Source organism: Pseudophryne corroboree, chromosome 1 (assembly GCF_028390025.1).
Source record: "Pseudophryne corroboree isolate aPseCor3 chromosome 1, aPseCor3.hap2, whole genome shotgun sequence".
NCBI classification, from domain to species: domain Eukaryota; kingdom Metazoa; phylum Chordata; class Amphibia; order Anura; family Myobatrachidae; genus Pseudophryne; species Pseudophryne corroboree.
Genome location: NC_086444.1, coordinates 788705350 through 788725833, shown reverse-complemented (window position 1 = coordinate 788725833; position 20484 = coordinate 788705350). Strand labels below are relative to the sequence as shown.

General features: G+C 42.0%; 1 protein-coding gene across 1 annotated transcript in view; it reads left to right on the top strand.

The window, feature by feature from the left end:
• NFKB1 (nuclear factor kappa B subunit 1) overlaps positions 1 to 20484 on the top strand; it is a 242643-nt gene that overhangs the window by 113257 nt on the left and 108902 nt on the right. Inside the window, exon 6 of the mRNA XM_063918320.1 lies at positions 15581 to 15729. Within this exon, the coding sequence (XP_063774390.1) occupies positions 15581 to 15729 (149 nt within the window). The remainder of the gene's footprint in view (positions 1 to 15580; positions 15730 to 20484) is intronic.

The following is a 20484-nucleotide window of genomic DNA, read 5'->3' as shown; positions in this document are numbered from 1 at the left end:
AGGATTGGAAGCAATGCCTTAGATCTGTTTTTCATTCTGGAGACAGATAGTGAATATAGGCCCTCATTCCGAGTTGTTCGCACGCAAGCTGCTTTTAGCAGCTTTGCACACGCTAAGCCGCCGCCTACTGGGAGTGAATCTTAGCATAGTAGATTTGCGAACGAAAGATTAGCAGATTTGCGAATAGACAGTTCTTAGCAGTTTCTGAGTAGCTCGAGACTTACTCTGCCACTGCGATCAGTTCAGTCAGTTTCGTTCCTGGTTTGACGTCACAAACACACCCAGCGTTCGCCCAGACACTCCCCCGTTTCTCCAGCCACTCCCGCGTTTTTCCCAGAAACGGCAGCGTTTTTTTCGCACACGCCCATAAAACGGCCAGTTTCCGCCCAGAAACACCCACTTCCTGTCAATCACACTACGATCACCAGAACGAAGAAAAAACCTCGTAATGCTGTGAGTAAAATACCTAACTTAATAGCAAATTTACTTGGCGCAGTCGCACTGCGGACATTGCGCATGCGCATTAGCGACTAATCGCTCCGTTGCGAAAAAAAAATAACGAGCAATCAACTTGGAATGACCACCATAAGGTAACCAAGTATGGAAAACGATTTTTCTTATTTTTCTTTACGTTATGTTGTCTCAGCCCAATCCATCATAAATAAAAAGGATATTCTCATGTGCATTAAGGTTAGTGTGGGAGGGTCTAGAGCAATCCATTGCGAAAGTATTGTTTTTTAGTAATTTAGTGAGCAGCAAACGAGTGCCTTTCGAGAGAGTAAATATTCCAAAATGCCCATTCTTTGTTGAACATAAAGTCTTTGTGCAGTATACGGTTAAGACCAGGGTTTTTAAAGCCATAGATTCCTGGCAGCTTTGAGGGCTGGATTTAAAAAGGCAATAATACATGCAGAATTAATCTAATATTGCTTGTGTTACTATTGCCTTTTTAAAGCCAGCCATCAAAGATCGTCAGCTTTGAAATCTTTAGTAAATATGCCCCTATGCTTTTATAAAACTGTGTTACATCATTTGTATATCTGGAAACTGTTAAGGGGCCTACACACGGTGCAATATTAACTACCAATATGGACTATATGCTCCATATCGGTAGAAAACATAGTGCATATCACACCATGTGGAAACACTGTGCGATGCCGATGCGCCGGCGCATGCCAGACAGCCGACGGCTGTCTTAGCCCTGCGATCGCCTTTGCCTGATTGACAGGCAGAGGTGGTCGCTGGGCGGGAGGGGGCAGGCCAGCGGCGGTTGGCCGCCGTTTGGGGAGGGGGGTGGTCCGGGCAACGCAGGCGTGCCCAGAACATTGGTGGGGATGGGGGGGGGGGGGGGTGTCGCGGCGGCTGCGTGACGTCACACCCAATCACTGCGACCAGGGTAGCGACGAGTAGTTCCCTGCCAACGCGCAGGAGCTGAGCTGGCTGGGAGCTGCTCTTCCAGTACAAAAGCATTGCCACTGTGCGATGCTTTTGTACTTGTGCGGGGGGGAAGGGGGTGGGGTTGGGCCTAACATGCGGGGTGGACTAGCTTTGTGCCAGGCGTCCCCTCGCATGTCTGAAGACTGATCGTAGATGTGCTAAATTTAGCACATCTACAATCAGGTCTGAATTGGGCCCTATATCGGAGGTTCATGCCTCTAGGCAAATCGTATATACTGTATATATCGGCCGTAGCCTGAACCGCACCGTGTGTACCCGACAGTAGCATCTGCATTACTAATTTTGAGCAAAACATATAAAACATTTTTTAAATAAAATGCTCTGCTAGTTAACAAATATATAACCCCATATACTGTTTGCTGTATATACAATATGCCTATATCTGTGATTTGTAGTCTATGGATGATGAACTCTAGTATACATATTTTTTAGGCTGCTGGTGAACAATAATCTATATATAGTAATTGCCATGTTTCTGACCACATGATTTATTCCCATAGTCAGACACGTACTGTAACACAGAGTTAATGTAGTACTAGAGATAAAATGCTTTAAAACGATTACATTTGACCAGTTTCAGAAAGGGGAAGTCTTAGTTTCTCTAAATGGTGCGGTAATAAAAGGAACTAGAGTATCAAGCATCTGGTAATACTGTGCTGTGATGTTTTGGTCTTTTACCCACAGAAACTATACACGTCATACTTGTGACCTATGTATTAAAGGGGTGGACACTGCTTTGACGATTGTAATACTAAGGGGTATATTCAATGCATGACGGATCCTTTCCGACGGAAAGGATTCGACAATGCAGTATTCAATTCAATATTCAAATCGACTTGTCAGAAAACACATGGATCGGTGGATTAGCCGCGGATCCACGTGTTTCGTCGGATTCCGCCGCCAAATCTGACAGGTTTTAGCCCCGTTTCCGATAATGTCAATCCGACTTTAAAAAAAGTTGGATTGGCATTGTCGGGAACGGGCAATCTGACTTTTTTTAAATGGGGCTAAAACTTGTCGGATTTGGCCGCGGAATCGGACAAAATGCGTGGATACGTGGCAAATCCACCAATCCACGTGTTTTCCGACAAGTCGGAATTGCCAGCCTGTCGGAAAATCAGAAGCTCGATTGAATAGGTCCGAACAGTATCCGACCTAAAAAAGTCGGAAACTGCTGTCTAAATTGAATACCCCCCGAAGAGTTAGTATTTTTGATTGTCAGTAAGAAAAAACAGTAAAATATATTACAAACTTCCCAAAAAACAATGTTTCATGCCCTTTGGTTTAATGATGTCCCACTTGATGTATAATAGCACAATATTGCGTAGAGCTGAGACACCTTAAAGACAATTGCATTGCAAAGAAATGAATAGTCTGTTTGTTGGCGCAGAGTGAACTGTATTTTAAGAATATGACACAGGTTACATGAAGTGTCAAGAACGAATTACTAAGTTAGGGCTCATCAGTGCAGGGTAGGAGTAGTACTTAGCATGTAATCAGTTCCGAAGACAATGACAATGATGTGGCCAAGCCCATGTATAATTACACAAAGGTTATATCGATGGCTACTAGTGACCAGCCTCTGATCGAGAATGTTCCACTAATGCTGATTGGCGCTTTCTTCATGCATATATTAGATTTTTGTATGTGTGTGTTTTAGTGATTTTTATATTTTTTGTACATGTGATAAATGGCTAGATGCATCATCGCTTGGAAAGTAATAAAATTGAGAGTGAAAAAGTACCAGCCAATCAGGTCCTAACTGCCATGTCACAGGCTGTGTTTGAAAAATGGCAGTTAGGAGGTGATTGGCTGGTACTTTTTCACTCTCCAGTTTATTACTTTCCAAGCAATGATGCATCTGGCCTAGGGAACTGTATTTGCTACGTTAGAAAGTTTTCTTAAGTTTAATGAAACCTAATAGTGAATGTGTCAAGGCAAAACCAATAGGTAAAAACATGTATGTGCCGTACAGTATGCCTGGGAGAACCTTGTCTCATATGCTACTGGTGATGATGATCATGTGTCTAGCTATAGTTACACAATTTTGGATTTTTTAATAAAGGCATTTTATGACTTACTTTGGCACTATTATGGCTAACTCTGCATTAGCCCCTTTGCCTATAACGTGTCAAATTAAATTACGTATGTACAGTATAATACATCTTTATTTCTTGTTACACTTACCTGATAAAGTAATTTCACATGAAACTTGAAAAGGTAATTTGCCGAAGTGCAGAGACTTTCCATTCATGCAGATGTGCCTAACTGTCTGCATAGTGCATCACAAGAGTACACACCCCAACATTTTTAAACTGGCACTGGAGAAACTATCTGTCTTCACTTATATTTACAGGAGCTCACATCTGACTGGAAAGGCCCATGGTATACAGTACAAACATCATTTGAAAGTTCATCTTTTTTTCCACTTTAGAATCACTGAGGTATATTTACTACCGTGGTATATTTACAACTGACAGATTTGGCTTTCCAGGGAAGCCAGACTTTAGAATGCCATAGCACATTGGTTCACCGTCAGTGTTTTTGACAGTACAAGTATAGAAACCATAGAGGTACTAAGTGGTGGTTTTAGACCCTGCCACACCTGCCCAAATAAATGGCCTGCCTCAGGTGGGTGTGTTTGTAGAAAGCTATTAACCACTTTCCTGGCCTGGTTATATGAGATGCGATCACACCAGGTTGTGCTTTCCCTGACACGGTCGCATCTGATGCAACCATGTCAGAGGAGCCTGCGTGTATCTGATGGAAGCTAATCTTCCAGCAGCTGCCGACCCCAACCCACCTGGTTGTGGAAATGTCTTTAATAAAATTTTACATAATTCGGTGTGTGTCTTGTCATTTAAAAATATTTTTTAAGGTGGACCACAGGTGCCCATTGTTGTTTGTCCTTAGGGAGAGGAGACCCTTTTTTATTTTAGGGGTCCCCACTTCCCCAGAAAATCCTGCCCTGGGCTTACCAGTCTAGGGCTGGTTGACATTATGCACTCTATAACAGTATATGGGATCACAGTAGCATCAGCATTAGTGTCCAGCACTGAATCTGGCCATTGATCATTTAGTTCATTTAAAAAAACGCCACCGTTAATGAACTTTAGGACATAAATCATTAATCTAGTATCAGATAATTCACCCTACTGTTTACAGTGGATATTCATCTGTCCTGCTATCACATTACATCTGTAGGACGTCTCTTCATTCTGTGCTCTGTCACTCTCAGTACTTTTGAGGGCCAGGCTCTGATACTCAGCTTCTCCATGTTCTTACAAGCAAATTTCCATACTCATGACAACCTTCTGATAAGTCAATCTATTTCACTGTACTTCCTGAGCTCTGTCCACCAGTCACGGTATTACTCCACGTCTGTATTCCAATGCCTCTCTTTCAGGCTCTGGGCTAATCCTGACACTGGACACACTTCAGCCAAAACTGGGCCTGATGCTGAGTCCCCTCCAGACATGGTCACAATTTCCTCTTTTGCCGTAGCCATGTCTGTGTCTTTATGCTAATGACATGGCTGATTCTGTCCTTATTGAGACACCCATTTGCATGGGTGCAAATCCATTTCGGCGCACCACCGGATGTTCCATCAACACTTGTGCCAGTCCTATGGCTCCACCTATACATGGCATCCTATGTGAATGGTTCTTCATCTTTAGATGCAGCCAAACAACCCCCCTCCCGTTGCCACTCAGAATTGGACACTAAAATCTACACTCCCTGCATACAAATCCCTCCAACCATGGAGAAGCATGTGCGGTGTGACTCAAACGCATGCACAGTACTTACAACAACGGCTAGCAATGTGCATATTGGCATTGCGGGCGGTTAGCGTCCAACTTGGAGTAATTCACAAAGATTCCAAATGATTTTCCAAGAAATGTATTTTTCTTTTATGAAGTATTATGGGATTTGGGAGTTTTATGGTTATTGAAGTGGCCATTTTTAATACTTAGGTTCTGGAGGTAGCACACACATTTCATACCGCACTCAGTTGCATCATTTATGCAAACAAGGGTGGCATTACACCTAAATTATCTTCTTATGTTTCCTAACCTGAACCCCTGAACTCTTGCTATACCTATCATATTTTCAAAATGGGCTTTTGTTATGTGTGTGTCTTGTGTAATCCACAATGAATACTTTGTGTGTCTTGGAAACCAGTGTTGTGTTTCAGGTTATATGTAGTGTGACTTTTTTCCAAACAAAAATCCTTTGTAATCTCATTTTCTCTTTTACACAAGTTACTTTTCCTCACTTTATACAATTCATACCACTGTATATGAAATAATATATATTGTTATGTGTCTACTTCTGGGTAACACTAAAATCAGCAGTGTTTTGTGTTTAGGGGCCCTGTGTGCAAGAGTAGTGCTAAATTACACTTTATGGCCAAAATGATGTGACAATCCCTTCTAATTGTGTGTTTGGTAGTTCCACCCATTGCTAACAGGTGAACAAAACCAAGCATACAGCCATACAATCTACATAATCAAGCATTAGCAATAGAAAGGGTTGTACTGAATAGCTCAGTGACATACAGTAGAATGCCGCCTTTCCAATGAGTCAGTTTAACAGATGTCTGCTTTGCTAGATGATCCCCGGATTTAATGAAGTACTGTTATTGTGAAGTGGAAATGTCTAGGAGCATAGTAACATAGTAACTAAGGTTGAAAAAAGACAATTGTCCATCGAGTTCAAGTTATTTTTATGTTAGGACTAGTTATAGTAACTATAATGCGTGCCTACGCACCATAACCCTGAATATCTTTATCCAATAGGAATTTATCTAACCCATTCTGAAAGGTGTTGACTGAGTCCGCTGTTACTACTCTCTCAGACAGGAAATTCCAAACACGTATTGTCCTTACTGTGAAAAAACCTTTTCGCCTCAATGTGCGGAAACTCCTCTCCTCTAACCTAAGCGAGTGACCACGTGTCCTCTGTGCTGATCTTATATAAAACAGGTCCCTCCCAAGCTCTGTGTATTGACCCCTTATATATTTGTAGATGTTGATCATGTCCCCTCTTAGTCTCCTCTTTTCCAATGTAAACATGCGTAGCCTTGCAAGCCTTTCCTCGTATTCCAGCGTCTCCATGCCCTTGATTAGTTTGGGCGCCTGCCTCTGAACCTTTTCTAGCTCCAGGATATCCTTTTTGTAATATGGTGCCCAAAATTGCACACAGTATTCAAGATGTGGCCTCACTAGTGATTTATATAATGGGAGTATAATACTCTTGTCCCTTGCATCAATTCCCCGTTTTATGCATGCTAATATCTCATTAGTCTTCTTTGCTGCACTCCTACTTTGGGTACTGCTGCTTAATTTGTTTTCTATGTGAACTCCTAAGTCTTTTTCCAGTACAGAATCCCCTAGTATTACCCCATTTAGTATGTAGGTGTAATTTCTTGTCTTGGCCCCACAGTGCATTACCTTACACTTGTCTGTGTTGAATCTTATTTTCCATTTTGCTGTCCATGCTTCCAGTTTAATTATGTCGTTCTGAAGAGACTCAGCATCCCCCTCCGTATTTATAACCTTACACAATTTGGTATCGTCTGCGAAAATTGACACCATGCTCTCTAGACCTACTGTTAAGTCGTTGATGAAAATGTTGAACAAAAGTGGTCCAAGTACAGACCCTTGTGGCACACCACTTTGTACTTTAGTCCAATTTGAAAATGATCCATTGACCACAACGCGCTGCTCCCTATTATCTAACCAATTACTGACCCAAGTGCATATTGTGCTCCCTAGCCCTATTTCTTGTAGCTTATAGATAAGACGCATGTGTGGTACAGTGTCGATAGCTTTGCCAAAGTCTAAAAAGATTACATCCACCTCCTTACCCTGATCAAGGTTCGCACTTACTGTTTTTACTGTTTCATAAAAGCCAAGTAAGTTGGTTTGACATGATCTGTCCTTCACAAATCCATGTTAGTTCCTTTCAATGACCTTATTTGCTTCAAGGAACTTTTGAATACCGTTCCTTAGAATACCTTCCAATACTTTCCCCACTATAGATGTAAGACTAACTGGTCTATAATTACCTGGTTCAGCTATGCTCCCCTTTTTGAATATCGGCACTACCTCCGCTATACGCCAGTCTTTGGGAACCATACCCGATTTAACCGAATCCATGAAGATCAAATATAGAGGTCTTGCTAGTTCAGCGTGCAACGCCATAAGAACTCTCGGGTCAATTCCATCTGGACCAGGTGACTTATTAATCTTTAACTTTTTTAATCGGTCACAGACTACCTCCTCACATTAATAAGCATTTAGCAGTGGGACATTATCTTTGCTGAGATTTTGTGTTAGACCCAGCATTTGGTCCTCTCTGGTAAATACCGTTGAAAAAAACTTGTTTAGTTTGTTTGCTATGTCATTATCATTTTTGATTAAGACTCCCCTCTTGTCCTTTAAGGGGCCTATACTCTCCTTCTTTAGTCTCTTGCTGTTGATGTACTTAAAAAAAAATTTGGGATTCGCTTTGCTTTCATTTGCTACTAGTTTTTCAGTTTCTACTTTAGCCGCTCTTATTCCTTTTTTGCATATTTTGTTACAGTCCTTATAGTGCTGGAATGACTCTGCATCCCCCTCAGATTTGTATTTTTTAAATGCTCGTCTTTTTTTGTCCATTAATTCCTTTATATTTTTGTTAAACCACATTGGTTTGGGATTTTTATTCCGTTTTTTGCTGCTGGTGGGGAAAAAATAAGTATTATTAATTAGCAGTGATTTTAATACATCCCATTTCTCTGTAGTCTTTTTTCCTTGAAACAGAATTTCCCATTCAATGCCCCTTAACTCTTCCTTCATCATGTCAAAGTTGGCTTTGCTAAAGTCCTAGTTGAGCCAGTATAGGACTGCTTATGAAAACTGATATTGAATGTGACCATATTGTGGTCGCTGTTACCTATGGGCTCTCCTACTTCAATATTTGATACCAATTCCCCATTGTTAGTTAATACCAGGTCTAAGATTGCATTGTACCTAGTTACTTCCTCGATTACTTGAACTAAGTAATTATCATTTAGCGTGTTTAAAAACATATTGCCCCTAGCAGTATCACATGAATTGATTTTCCAGTTTATCTCGGGATAGTTAAAGTCTCCCATCACTACTATGTCTCCTACTCCTGCTGCTCTTTCAGTTTGGTTCAGTAACAATTTTTCGTCAGACACATTAATACCAAGTGGCCTGTAGCATAAACCCAATAACAACTTCTTTATTCCTTTATCCTCGCATGCAATTTTTACCCATAACGTCTCCATAGTATTTACAGTCCCTTCTTGAATATCTTCCCGTATAACAGGTTTTAGAAATGGCTTTACGTAAAGACATACCCCTCCACCCCGTTTATTTAGTCTGTCTCTCCTGTACAGCGTGTAACCCTCTAGATTGACTGTCCAGCATTAAGTACATCAGCACAGTAGACCACACCAGGTCACCGAAGTGGGCAGTGCAGTGCTGAAGCACATAGTGCATAAAAATTGTCTGTCCCCAGTTGCAACATCGAATAACGAATTCCAAACCGCCTCTGGAAGCAATTTCAGCACGAGGATTGAGGACCGGGAGCTTCATGCAATAAGTTTTCCATGCCAAGCAGCTAAACAAGAGCCACAGCACACCATGCACAATGCCAAACATCCGCTTGAGTGGTATGTAGCACATCACTCTTGGACTTTCGAGCAGCGATAACCCATTCTCTTAAGTGATTAATAACTATTCATCATCTGGCAACCTGACGGATGAATATGGCTTTAGCGGATGCCAAAAGAACACTTACTGCCTGAAGGCATACTGCCGACGGTACAATTTGGAGGATGTTTTTCATAGTTTCGACTGGGCTCCTTTGTTACAATACATGCAGTGACATTCTAGAGAATCGTGTGCTTGCAACTTTATGGCAATTAATTGAGAATTCCCTTTCTTGCTTCAGCATGATAATGCCCTCATGCACAAAGCCAGGTTAATCAAACAATGATTTGCAGATTTTGGAGTGAAAGAACTGGCCTGTACAGAGTCTTTACTGCAATCTCATCAAACACATTTGGGATGTATTGAAAATGCTGTCTGCGAGCAAGGGATTAGAGCACTAAATCAATGTTCCCCTTGTCACACATGAAACCCACCATTCTCTTATGTGTGACCCAAGCTTTCCCTCTACCACACAGGTTCCTAGCTGTTTTGTTGTCCACTGGTTGTAGCTGGTTCTGGTCTTCAGAGAAGCACTCACCTTTGTTATTCCATATAGATATTGACTTTGTAGAGCATGAGTTACTCACACTGATGATGTCGCTAATTCAGACCAGCCCACATCATGGAACAGCAGTGTGGGCGGTATGATCCAGTTTAGCACTGTACTGGACACTACATTAGGGTAATAGCTTCTGGCAGAGAAATAAGGCAGAACATATCTCCCGACTATCAAGGATAAACTCTTAACTGTGAGGGATAGTTAAAAAGAAATCCTGCCTGCCCCACTAGCCAGGCACACTCAGACCTAAGTGACAGACTGAGCTGCTTTTTCAAAGGCGGTCAGGATCCCTTCGGTCAGAATACTGACACTGGGATCCCAACCGCCAGAATGCCGGCAGGGGGGCGAGCGCAACAAAGCCCCTTGCGGGCTCGCTGCACTCGCCACAGGTTCTAGTTCCACTCCATGGGTGTCTTGGACACCCAGGAGTGGGAATAGCTGTGGTGGCGCTGCTGGCATTCTGGCATTCGGGATACCAGCGTCGGTATTCTGACCGCTGGGATCCCGACTGCCAGTATCCTGACTACATCCCATTCATACATGCTCTTGCATCTTTGTCTCCCTGCTATTGCTACTGCGTCATGCTCTTTATTTCTTCTTGACTGACCTTCTTGATAATAGCCTTCTGAAAGACACAGCACCAGCAGCTCACTTTTATAGCACGCTAGTCACAGCACTGCATGACAAAAAAGAGAGTTTAAGACAGTAGCTGGCATAGGAGAGATCCCAGGTACTGGAGTTCACCCGCACAGCGTCTAAGCCAGCTCCGGGCAGACAGGTGGATCAGAGACACTGCGCCAGGAGCTGTCTGCTGTCTCACTGGACCAACACAGCACTTCCGGTAAAAGAAAACCCAAAACCCTGCTCCTCTGTAGCTCCTCAGCGCCCCCTCAAATCCTGCACCCGGGGCATATGCCCCCTTAGCCCCCCTCCCTAGCTACGGCCTTGACATTACATTAACATCACCAACCATTTCTCATTATTTAAATAGTACCACTAGCACCTACAGAGGGTAGCAAGAAAGTGAGGCAGAAGGGAGAACATGGAAATTAAAAACCTTTAGGAGGGAGAGCATCAGAAGGAAAGGAACAGGGTAGAGTGGAGACCAAGCATGAGAGAGGAGAAAAGGGGAGGAGAGGAACAAGAAGAGAACTACTGTAGATAAATCATCAGGGAGGGTGGGCAAAAAAGAACCCATCTCTGACTGACTGCTCCAGACTAACAGATAGGGATGAACCTGGTCCTGTCTCCCCCCCAGTCCCTCCTCTCTCACAGCCACCGCTCCCCGTCCCCCCTCTCACAGCCTCTGCTCCCCGTCCCCACTGTCACAGCCGCCGCTGCTCATCTCCCCCTCTCCCCATCCCTCCTCTCTCACAGCTGCCGCTCCCCGTCCCCTCTCTCACAGCCGCCGCTCCCTGTCTCCTCCTCTCTCACAGACGCCGCTCACGGCAGCGTCTCACTTGCTGGAGCCGAGTGGACGCTGCTGTGAGCGGCGGCTGTGATATCCTCCAGCGCTGCTCACCCCATCCCCACCTCGGCTCCCCCCGTCCCCGCCTCGGCTCTCCCCGTCTCCGGCACTGCTCTACCCATCTCACTCGACTTTTTTTTTTTTAAATTGTGTTTATTAAATAGAAGAAATGTAACACACATGTAATAATACAATATGAAACATTAAAGGCGGACAGTTGACACACCTGTCCGTTCATCACAGCAATATGTTTAATTGTAGAATATTGCAAGGCAAAGTAATTAATTCCCCAATGGTCATAAAGTATAGTATAATAATACATAACAGCTACGCCAAAGCGTGACAATGAGAGAGGGTGGAATGGTAAATATCCAACAGTGAGAGTCCCCTTTTAGAGAAACTAAAAAGGTGGCGACCCATCCGTTAGAGTTGTTACATTATACCAAGTTGTTAATCTAACCACTTTACGGATATTCTCTTTGGTATCAATAGGCAATGTGAGTAAGAAAGGAAGCCAGATCTCAAAAAACCCAGCAGCGCGGGATTCAACATCTAAAGCACATTCAGTCCAATCCATTTGGAATAGGAGTAATAACCGGGGCAACATAAGAGAAATAGGGATATGGTCTTTTTGTATCCATTGGGACAGTATTGTTTTCTTCGCTGCAGCTGTGATGCGAGCCAGAAGCAGTCGTGTACCTTTGGTTAGTACAGGGGTTTGGGGTTCTATATAGTTCCAGAAGGCCCATGCCATTGTTAATGTAAATGGGATACCCAAGTTGGTCTTAATGTATATCTGTACTAGATCCCAGAATGATTGTATAACTGGGCAAGACCATAAACAATGTATAATATCAGCATCAGGGGATCGACATTTGAAACATAATGAGTCATCCACTCAACTTTTTTTAAAGTCGAACTGAGATGGTCAAAAAGGGGGCCAAAACCATTTGACACAAGCACGTGGATTGGCAGCTATTCCGCCGATCCACGTGCTTTTCGACAAGTCGAATTAATCGACTTGTTGAAAAAATTGGGGTTATATTGAATAGGTTAAATCACGATTTGACCTTAAAAAGTCGAAAGCTGACGTCTTCCAATAAGTCCTTGGTGGCTAGTCCAGAACTCCCAAGCAACCATGCTGTTAGGCATTAACTATGTGGACTCAGCACCCGTTGTATGTAAGCCACTGTCTGAAGTACTATTTCACGCAAAGATAAAGTGGAACTTTAAAAAAAAAAATGAAAACGCTTATATTAATTCCTTTTCACATATTGTAAATACGTAACTTCCAGTGTTATAAATATGTGTGTTGAATATTTAAATGGGTTTATGCAATCTGTCACTTTTCTTTAAAAAAAAATCTGGCATGGCAAATCCTACTTTTATTAAAACCCATGTTTTCCAGTACTTTCCATTGTCTAATACAGATAAGTCAAAACATGGGAATGTTTTCCTGTTGTATTTAATATATGTAGCCTAAAAGGATTTTTTTACGTATTTATGCTCATGTGAAATGGCTCTACCTTCATAGGCAAACACAAGGGGGGTTTCTGGTTGCCCGGAAACACCCTCTACTTGGCCAGATGCTCAAAGTAGTACCACAATAGCAATAGTATATAATACTATTACTAGAGCTTCTGCCACAACATGCAGTGTAAGGGACAGAGCGGAGCTGCTGCACCTGCCTGGTGGTAGTAGCTTCTTTTATCAAGTTTGCTATGTGTGGATCTGAGCCCTCAATCGGTGCACTAGACCAGAGAGCAGCTACCAGGAAGGAGAAACATGTACCTTGCCATGAGGTGGGAGAATGTGTGCTTAGAAAGTGCAGTTCTGTCTCCTACTGGTTCTATTAGATTTGTGTTGTTACTTATTATGGGATGTTTAACCTTTTCCTGACCACTTGTTATTTATATTTCTTAAGTATGTTTTATACAACCTGTACTACAGACCATCTGTACTAGGTACTTCTGCCACTCTCTCAGACTCCCGCACTTGCTCCAATGTTCCGCGGAGTGAGAGATTATGGATGATATTTGGAAACCCCCCTCTAGAAATCCTGCGTTTGCCCCTGACCTTTTATTATATATATAAAGTTTGAAACAAGCAATGCAAAATAATTGTTAGCGTACAGCCAGCTGTTGTTGCATGTCTGCCTGTATTATGCTATATACCAATAACAACTGCAAAGCCACAGGTTTCTCACTTAGATAACAAGCGTATAATATGAAAGGCTACAGCCACGTACTCTTTCACATAGGCTGACAAGTCATCATTTATTATTACAACTGATGATATAATCCCTCATAAATTTTAGTGTATACAGCAGTTTTCTGCAGACAGGTTTGTAGAAATAATTTCCACATTGATTTGGGAAATTCCATGGAGCGGTTGGTGTACTTTCCATTACAGGGAAGTTGATATGCATTGGCTGCTATCCAGATACATATACGACTATCTCCAAGCTATAGTAACTCCTCCACACTTGCACTCTATGTTAAAAAAGATTTTGCTAGCTGGTAGTGCATCTTTTAAACAGACTTTTAGTTACCTTTTCCATGCTGTATTGTGAATTGTTACTATAATCCATGGCTAGTTGTGATCTCACTGACTTGCTTTGGCAACAGTCACCTACAATGGAAAATAAACAAGTATTTATTTTGGACAGTAACCTTGTAACTTTGTACTATGGCAAATCAGTTTTAATAGTTAATAATACATACATACCTTGCTAAACACTTTTTTAAGACTAAGGGGGATGTAATAGCCTCTGGTTTTGGATAACTGGCGAGTTTCAAGCCGCAGCATGTAATAGAAAGTGATTTCTAGGCAAAGTCGACAGAAATCTGCCAGAATCACTCCCGACTGGATGTAAGTTGCCATTGCGATTTTTTTCAGATTTATTTTCTCTTGTTTAAAAAATAAAATTACAAAAATTGTAGCTCATTTCTCTTATCTGTCAGGTGCCATATGCATTTCAATCACATACCCACTTGCAACTGGCGTAACTGGGCTTTGACTGCGTGTTCTCCTGCTGCACATTCGCATGCTGGTCATGTGATAAGTGTAAAGACGCCTGTTATCAGATGTCTTTGGCACAAAGTATAGGCTGATACACTGATGATGATGATGATGAGTAGCAGACCAAGTGCACAGATAAGTGGCGGCTACACCACAAGATGCGTACAACTCTTCATATGGGTGATCATTCCGAGTTGATCGCTCGCTAGCAGTTTTTAGCAGCCGTGCAAACGCTATGCTGCCGCCCACTGGGAATGTATTTTAGCTTAGCAGAAGTGCGAAATTTTGTGCAGTTTCAGAGTAGCTTCAAACCTACTCAGCGCTTGTGATCACTTCAGCCCACTCAGTTCCGGATTTGACAAAAAAACAAACACGCCCTGCGTTCGCCCAGCCATGCCTGCGTTTTTTCCTGGCACACCTGCGTTTTTTCGAACACTCCCTGCAAACGGTCAGTTGACACCCAGAAACGCCCACTTCATGTCAATCACTCTGCGGCCAGCAGTGCGACTGAAAAGCATTGCTAGACCCTGTGTGAAACTACATCGTTCGTTGTAACAGTACGTTGCGCGTGCGCATGGCGCCGCATATGCATGCACAGAAGTGCCGTTTTTTAGCCTCATCGCTGCACAGCGAGCGAATGCAGCTAGCGATCAACTCGGAATGACCCCCATGGACAGTATATGCATTTTTCCCTTGGCACAATGTGGGAGCACACATACCTGCTTTCCAAACAACACACAACATCAGGCCCAGGATTTACAGCTCTGTTACTGCAGATAAGTGTAACATGCATACCAGCACAGATAGGTGTCATCCGGCTGGAGTGAAAGCACAGATGTCAGCAGCATAGATAGGCATTGAAAGAGTCATGACAAATGTATTAGACCTTCAAAAGAGTGAAGAAGTGGACAAGGGCAGAAGTTGCCCATGTCAACCAATCAGCTTATAGATAGCATTTAACAGGCACATTCTATAAAATGATAGGTTGATGTTGATTGGTTGGTATTGGCAACTTCTCCACTTGTCCTATTCTCCACTCTTTTGAAGGTTTGATACATCTCCCTTTTATTCTCGGAACGTAATAATAATGATTTCCTATACTCTATATATATTTCATGGAATATGTTATAGATCCTTAAATTCTGAAATAAAGCAAATGTCTTTGTCTGCAGTAATACATTTTGATCACGTATAGCTGAAATGTAATATATTTTGTAATGGAAGTTATTATTTGTTTTAGTGTTACAGCCCGCTGTCTCGTGTTGATCCTGTCTTATTTTTATTATGATGGCTCTGGTGACTCATGGAATCCAATTGTGTCTTGTGTGTTCTTTTTTGTGTTCTTGATAGATCCACAATTACGTCGGCCATGCCAAAATCATTGTGCAGCTGGTGACCAATGGCAAGGATGTCCGGTTACATGCCCACAGCTTAGTGGGGAAGCACTGTGAAGATGGAGTCTGTTCTATAAATGTTGGACCCAAAGATATGATTGTAGGGTGAGTACCTGTTAAAGATTCTCTTCCTTACACCTTTGTGCTTCATGGTGCCTGATTGCCCTAGGACATAGGTTCTCAAACTTGTCCTCAGTACCTCAAACAGTTCATTTTCCAGGTCTCCTCACAGAATCACAAGTGAAACAATTAGCTCCATCTGTGTAAAATGTGTCATTGCGTAATGAGTACACCTGTGCAACTAGAAAGGTGACTAGAAAGCGGGAACTGTTTGGGGTCGTAGGGGCCTATCTGTTAAGCCGTGGGGGTATATTTGCTCATGTTCGAGTTTGGATTCAATTTTACGTTTTATGTTCAATTTAAATCGACTGAAATCAGATCAAATCAAACTTCTTTTTCAGTTATCAAATCCCTGGATCCGGTTTGAAGATCGACATTGTCTAGGTCGACAATGTTTAGGTCGACCACTATAGGTCGACAGTCACTAGGTCGATAGGGTCTGAAGGTCGACAGGGTTTCTAGGTCGACATGTACTAGGTCAAAAGGTCGACATGAGTTTTTTACATTTTTTTTCTTTTTTTTTTACTTTTTCATACTTTACGATCCACGTGGACTACGACTGGAACGGTAATCTGTGCCGAGCGAAGTGGTAATGGAGCGAGGCACCTTGCCTGAAGCATGGCGAGCGAAGCGAGACTTTCAAGGGGACACAGTGCACTAATTGGGCTTCCCTGTCACTGTACGGAGAAAACGACACCAAAAAAACATGAAAAATTCATGTCGACCTGGCGACCTAGCACATGTCAACCTAGAAACCCTGTCGACCTAGTGACTGTCGACCTATAGTGGTCAACCTAAACATTGTCAACCTAGACAGTGTCGATTTGATGATCCACACCCCAAATCCCACATTCACTAATATTCGAATTTGCATTCACTTTCAAAAAACAAATTTGATGTTGTTTGATTTTGACTAGTGATTTTGCGTTCGGTTTAGGACAGTGGTTCCCTAGGCCAAAAGTTTCTTATTGAGAAATTTAGAAATAAATATTAAATTAAGTAAATTGTGTTTCTATGTCATTCTTAGGTTCAATTGTGTGGTGAGGGACAAGATTTGCTTCTGTGTGCGCACATAATTTATCATTGGCAGCTACCAAAACTGGTTTTGCCTATTACATTGACCATAAGTAATTTGTAAAAATCCTGAACCACCAATCCAAAGCACCCCTGCAAGTGCCCTGAGGCACCCCAGGGTGCCTAGCCACATTGTTCGAGAACCACTGGTTTAGGATATCCATTTTAAAATCACCTATAAAATCGAATGCAAAATCAAATACAAATTAAAAAAAAACTTCCTCATTTATTCCTATTGGTCTAAATATATCACATGCATGAAGCTGTTGTGGTTTCTGTAATTCTCGTTTGCATACATCTCTGATTCTAGGGCACCTGCGCATGATCGGGATCTGTTCTATGCATATGCAGAACGGATCCTGCATCATCGCACACAGTGCCCCTAAGCCGCAGCCTGTCATTTTGGACGCAGTGCGTCCATCTCTGACTGAGGCACCATAATTCCTACAGCCACAGTGAATCACATGTTTGGGTACTTTTTCTTAGAGATGTGCGCAGATCCTCAAGTGTTTCTTGATTTCTTTTAAAATTGATAAAAACATCTGAAATCATATAATTTGGAGCTGTCACACAGAGCCTTTACTGTATTATTAATATTTGTACTGATTGATTGTCAGACGCTATAGTGACCGCAGATGCGATTGCGCACGTAGAGAATGTGCAAAACTACTTAAAAACAGAGCAGCCCTGAAAAGTACAGAGACGCCCAGCGGAGCAATCGCAAAGGCACAGCAGCAGCGTACACATTCCCAGCGCACAGGCAGATACGTCAATAATTGGCAGCTCAATTAAGTGAATGGCCACACAGCATGGTATCCTGAACAGAGATAACGAAGGCACGCTGCTTGATTACGGATTCGCAGGGGCAGCCCAAAAATTACCGTGACATGCTGCACTTTTGCCACCACTCCCTCACTGCCAGTCACTCTGCATAAAGATAAATGCTGCAAGTGGCATCACTATTAGACTTTGGCGCATGCGCTTAATTGCAGAAACATTGGCATAGCTCCTTCATCTCTACTTTTGTAGGCCTCATACTGAAGGTTTAGGGAGAAGAATGTTGTCTAGAAGCTAAAGTCACCTGTCTGCTCTTTTTTAATTGATTATTGGAGTTTTGTAGTTCGATTTTGAGTTTAATTTTCAATTTGAATATTAGTAAATCAGGGGATCCTATGTTCATCTGTGTGAAAGAACCAAAGTGTTACTGAGCTTAGATTAGGATTAGGATTTTAATGGGATTTGGTTTTATATTCGATTTTACATTTGATTCTGCCTTTAGTAAATCTCTCAATGCAAAATTGTATGCAAATCGTATGCAAAATAGTCCAAAATCAAACAACAGTAAATATGCCCCTTGGAGAGTGATAAAGTGGACGGAGTTATTTTTTCAAACACAGCCTGTAATGTGGCAAGTTAGGAGCTGATTGGCTGGTACTTTATCACTGTCTACTTGATGTCTCTTCATGGCTTAGTACATAGACCCCCTAATCAGAATAAACAGTAGTAAATATGGGCAGATTATCAGGAATGCACACACTGCATGATATTAAGACCCTTTGGCCAATCTTTCTGGATGGTTTTTGACCATTTTAGCTTATGCCTACACACTACACAAGGGCAGAGTTTGAGAACCACTGGCCATGTAGTAGCTGAGATCAGGAGGGAAATATGAAACCTCTTTGTACAAGTTTTTCAGATTTTCCAAAGTACAAAGTATGTGAAAGTATGTTTTACACACAGAGTGACATTTTGAGGTTTCTGTACAGCGATATGACACTACCCACACTAGATGACTAGTAACACTGATATTCATAAAGTATAGTTTTCTGAGATGCTAGAAATACTTGTACATGTTTCAGTTCCAAGCTAACACGGACAGGAACACATTTTATTTACATCATTTGAATGGACTTTCCGAGCGCTCACTACATTATATAAGCTTACAGAAATGGGTGTTGGCACTACTCCACCCTAATATAATAGAAAATTCATTGAGTAATCCTCAGCACTGTATTGAAATATAGAAACAATAGTAAATTTAATATGAGTGAAATTCATTCTTATGTAATACATACAAATAAGGCCCCATTTAATCAGAATATTGTATTGTGAGGCTTATAAGTAAAGCAAATGTTTTAGATGCTGTTATATAGTAGATGCTGATATTTAAAACTGGAAAAATATAAAATTCATAGATATTGAAAAAATTCTTCATTGCAAAAATCATGTCATGAACTGTGGAAAAGTCATGGTTACTCTGGGTAAGATTTATTATAGTGGCACGGATTGTGCCGCTATAGCACTTCCTGCTTCGCCTAAATACTGAGGCAAAGCAGGAAGGGACATCGATAAGATGTATGAACCTCTTGTCTGCCAAAACAGGGCAGTGAAAACTCCCCATCTGCGATCCCCGCCAGAGCACACAGGGCATCAGCTTAGTACTGATGCATTGTGTCTCCCTGCCCAGCCGGCTCCAGTGCGCATGTGTGGGATCTCACGTCTTGCACAAGATCTCACATGCAGCCCAGAGCTGCAGGTGTCGGAACGGTCAGTGCAGCTGACCATTCATACATTGCCCTGACATCGGCGTGCTGTCTTTTAGAATGCAGCGCCGATAATGACAGAGGCTCATTTTGCCCCTGTATCTGAGCACACAGCGCCACATTAATACATGAAGCGGTGTCATGCAGTATATCATGCGCAGATAACTCTTCCCCACTATACCGACCCTTCATACATCTTCCCCTCTGTCCTTAGCTGATATTGCTGCATTTTGCTCTTCACAAGATTTCTGCTGTGCAGATATTGTTATGTCATCACAGCAAACATTTCCAATATTTAAATCTTTACCTATGTATTACATGACCTTCAGATCTGTTCGTTGGACCATGCAGACACCTATTGGTAACTTATGTAGTTAAGACATTTAAGTGATCTTACTGGGGATACATAGTATGTGGACCCCAGAACGCAGGCAGTTAAAGCACTTCATGCACCTTAGCAGTATGGGATATTGTCATGTGACCGGCACTCGGAATCCTGGCTGTCACCATGGCGACGCCGGGATCCTGCCCGCTTACCACCCCGACTTTTCACACTCGTGGGTTGATCATCATGTTTACAATTGTACTGGCAGCGTGTGTTGTACTTGTCGATCTCCTAAGGCATTCCACAGTCTACATAGTGCTAGCTGACATTATGGTTGTCAACAAGCTGACTACATACCATCTTGTTGATTCACGTTTCTGCAATTTCATTCAAATAATATATGCACATGTGAAGTAGGTGGGTATATTATGGATATGTTGGGCACATGGTGAGGTTGAACATATTTGTGTTCAGTTTGGCAGATATAAAATATGTTTAGTCAAATAAACACAAAGTACAGGCAACGTTGAAAAAAATCACAAGCTGTGGTCACTTGAGCACTGGTGGCATACGGCGCCAGGGTTATGCCAAGGATACATCCGATACACTTATACCCATTTGTTTTTATAGCAAAAAATACATTTAATATTAGGTTTGAATAAAAATGAAAAACTCTTGAATACAGAAGGTATATCTTTGTCTCCTGTGTATGAAAGTATATTTTTTTAATAAAATATGCCCACTGAGTCCTATAATATATGTTTTAGCAATAAAGAAAGCTCCAGCACACTTCAGTAG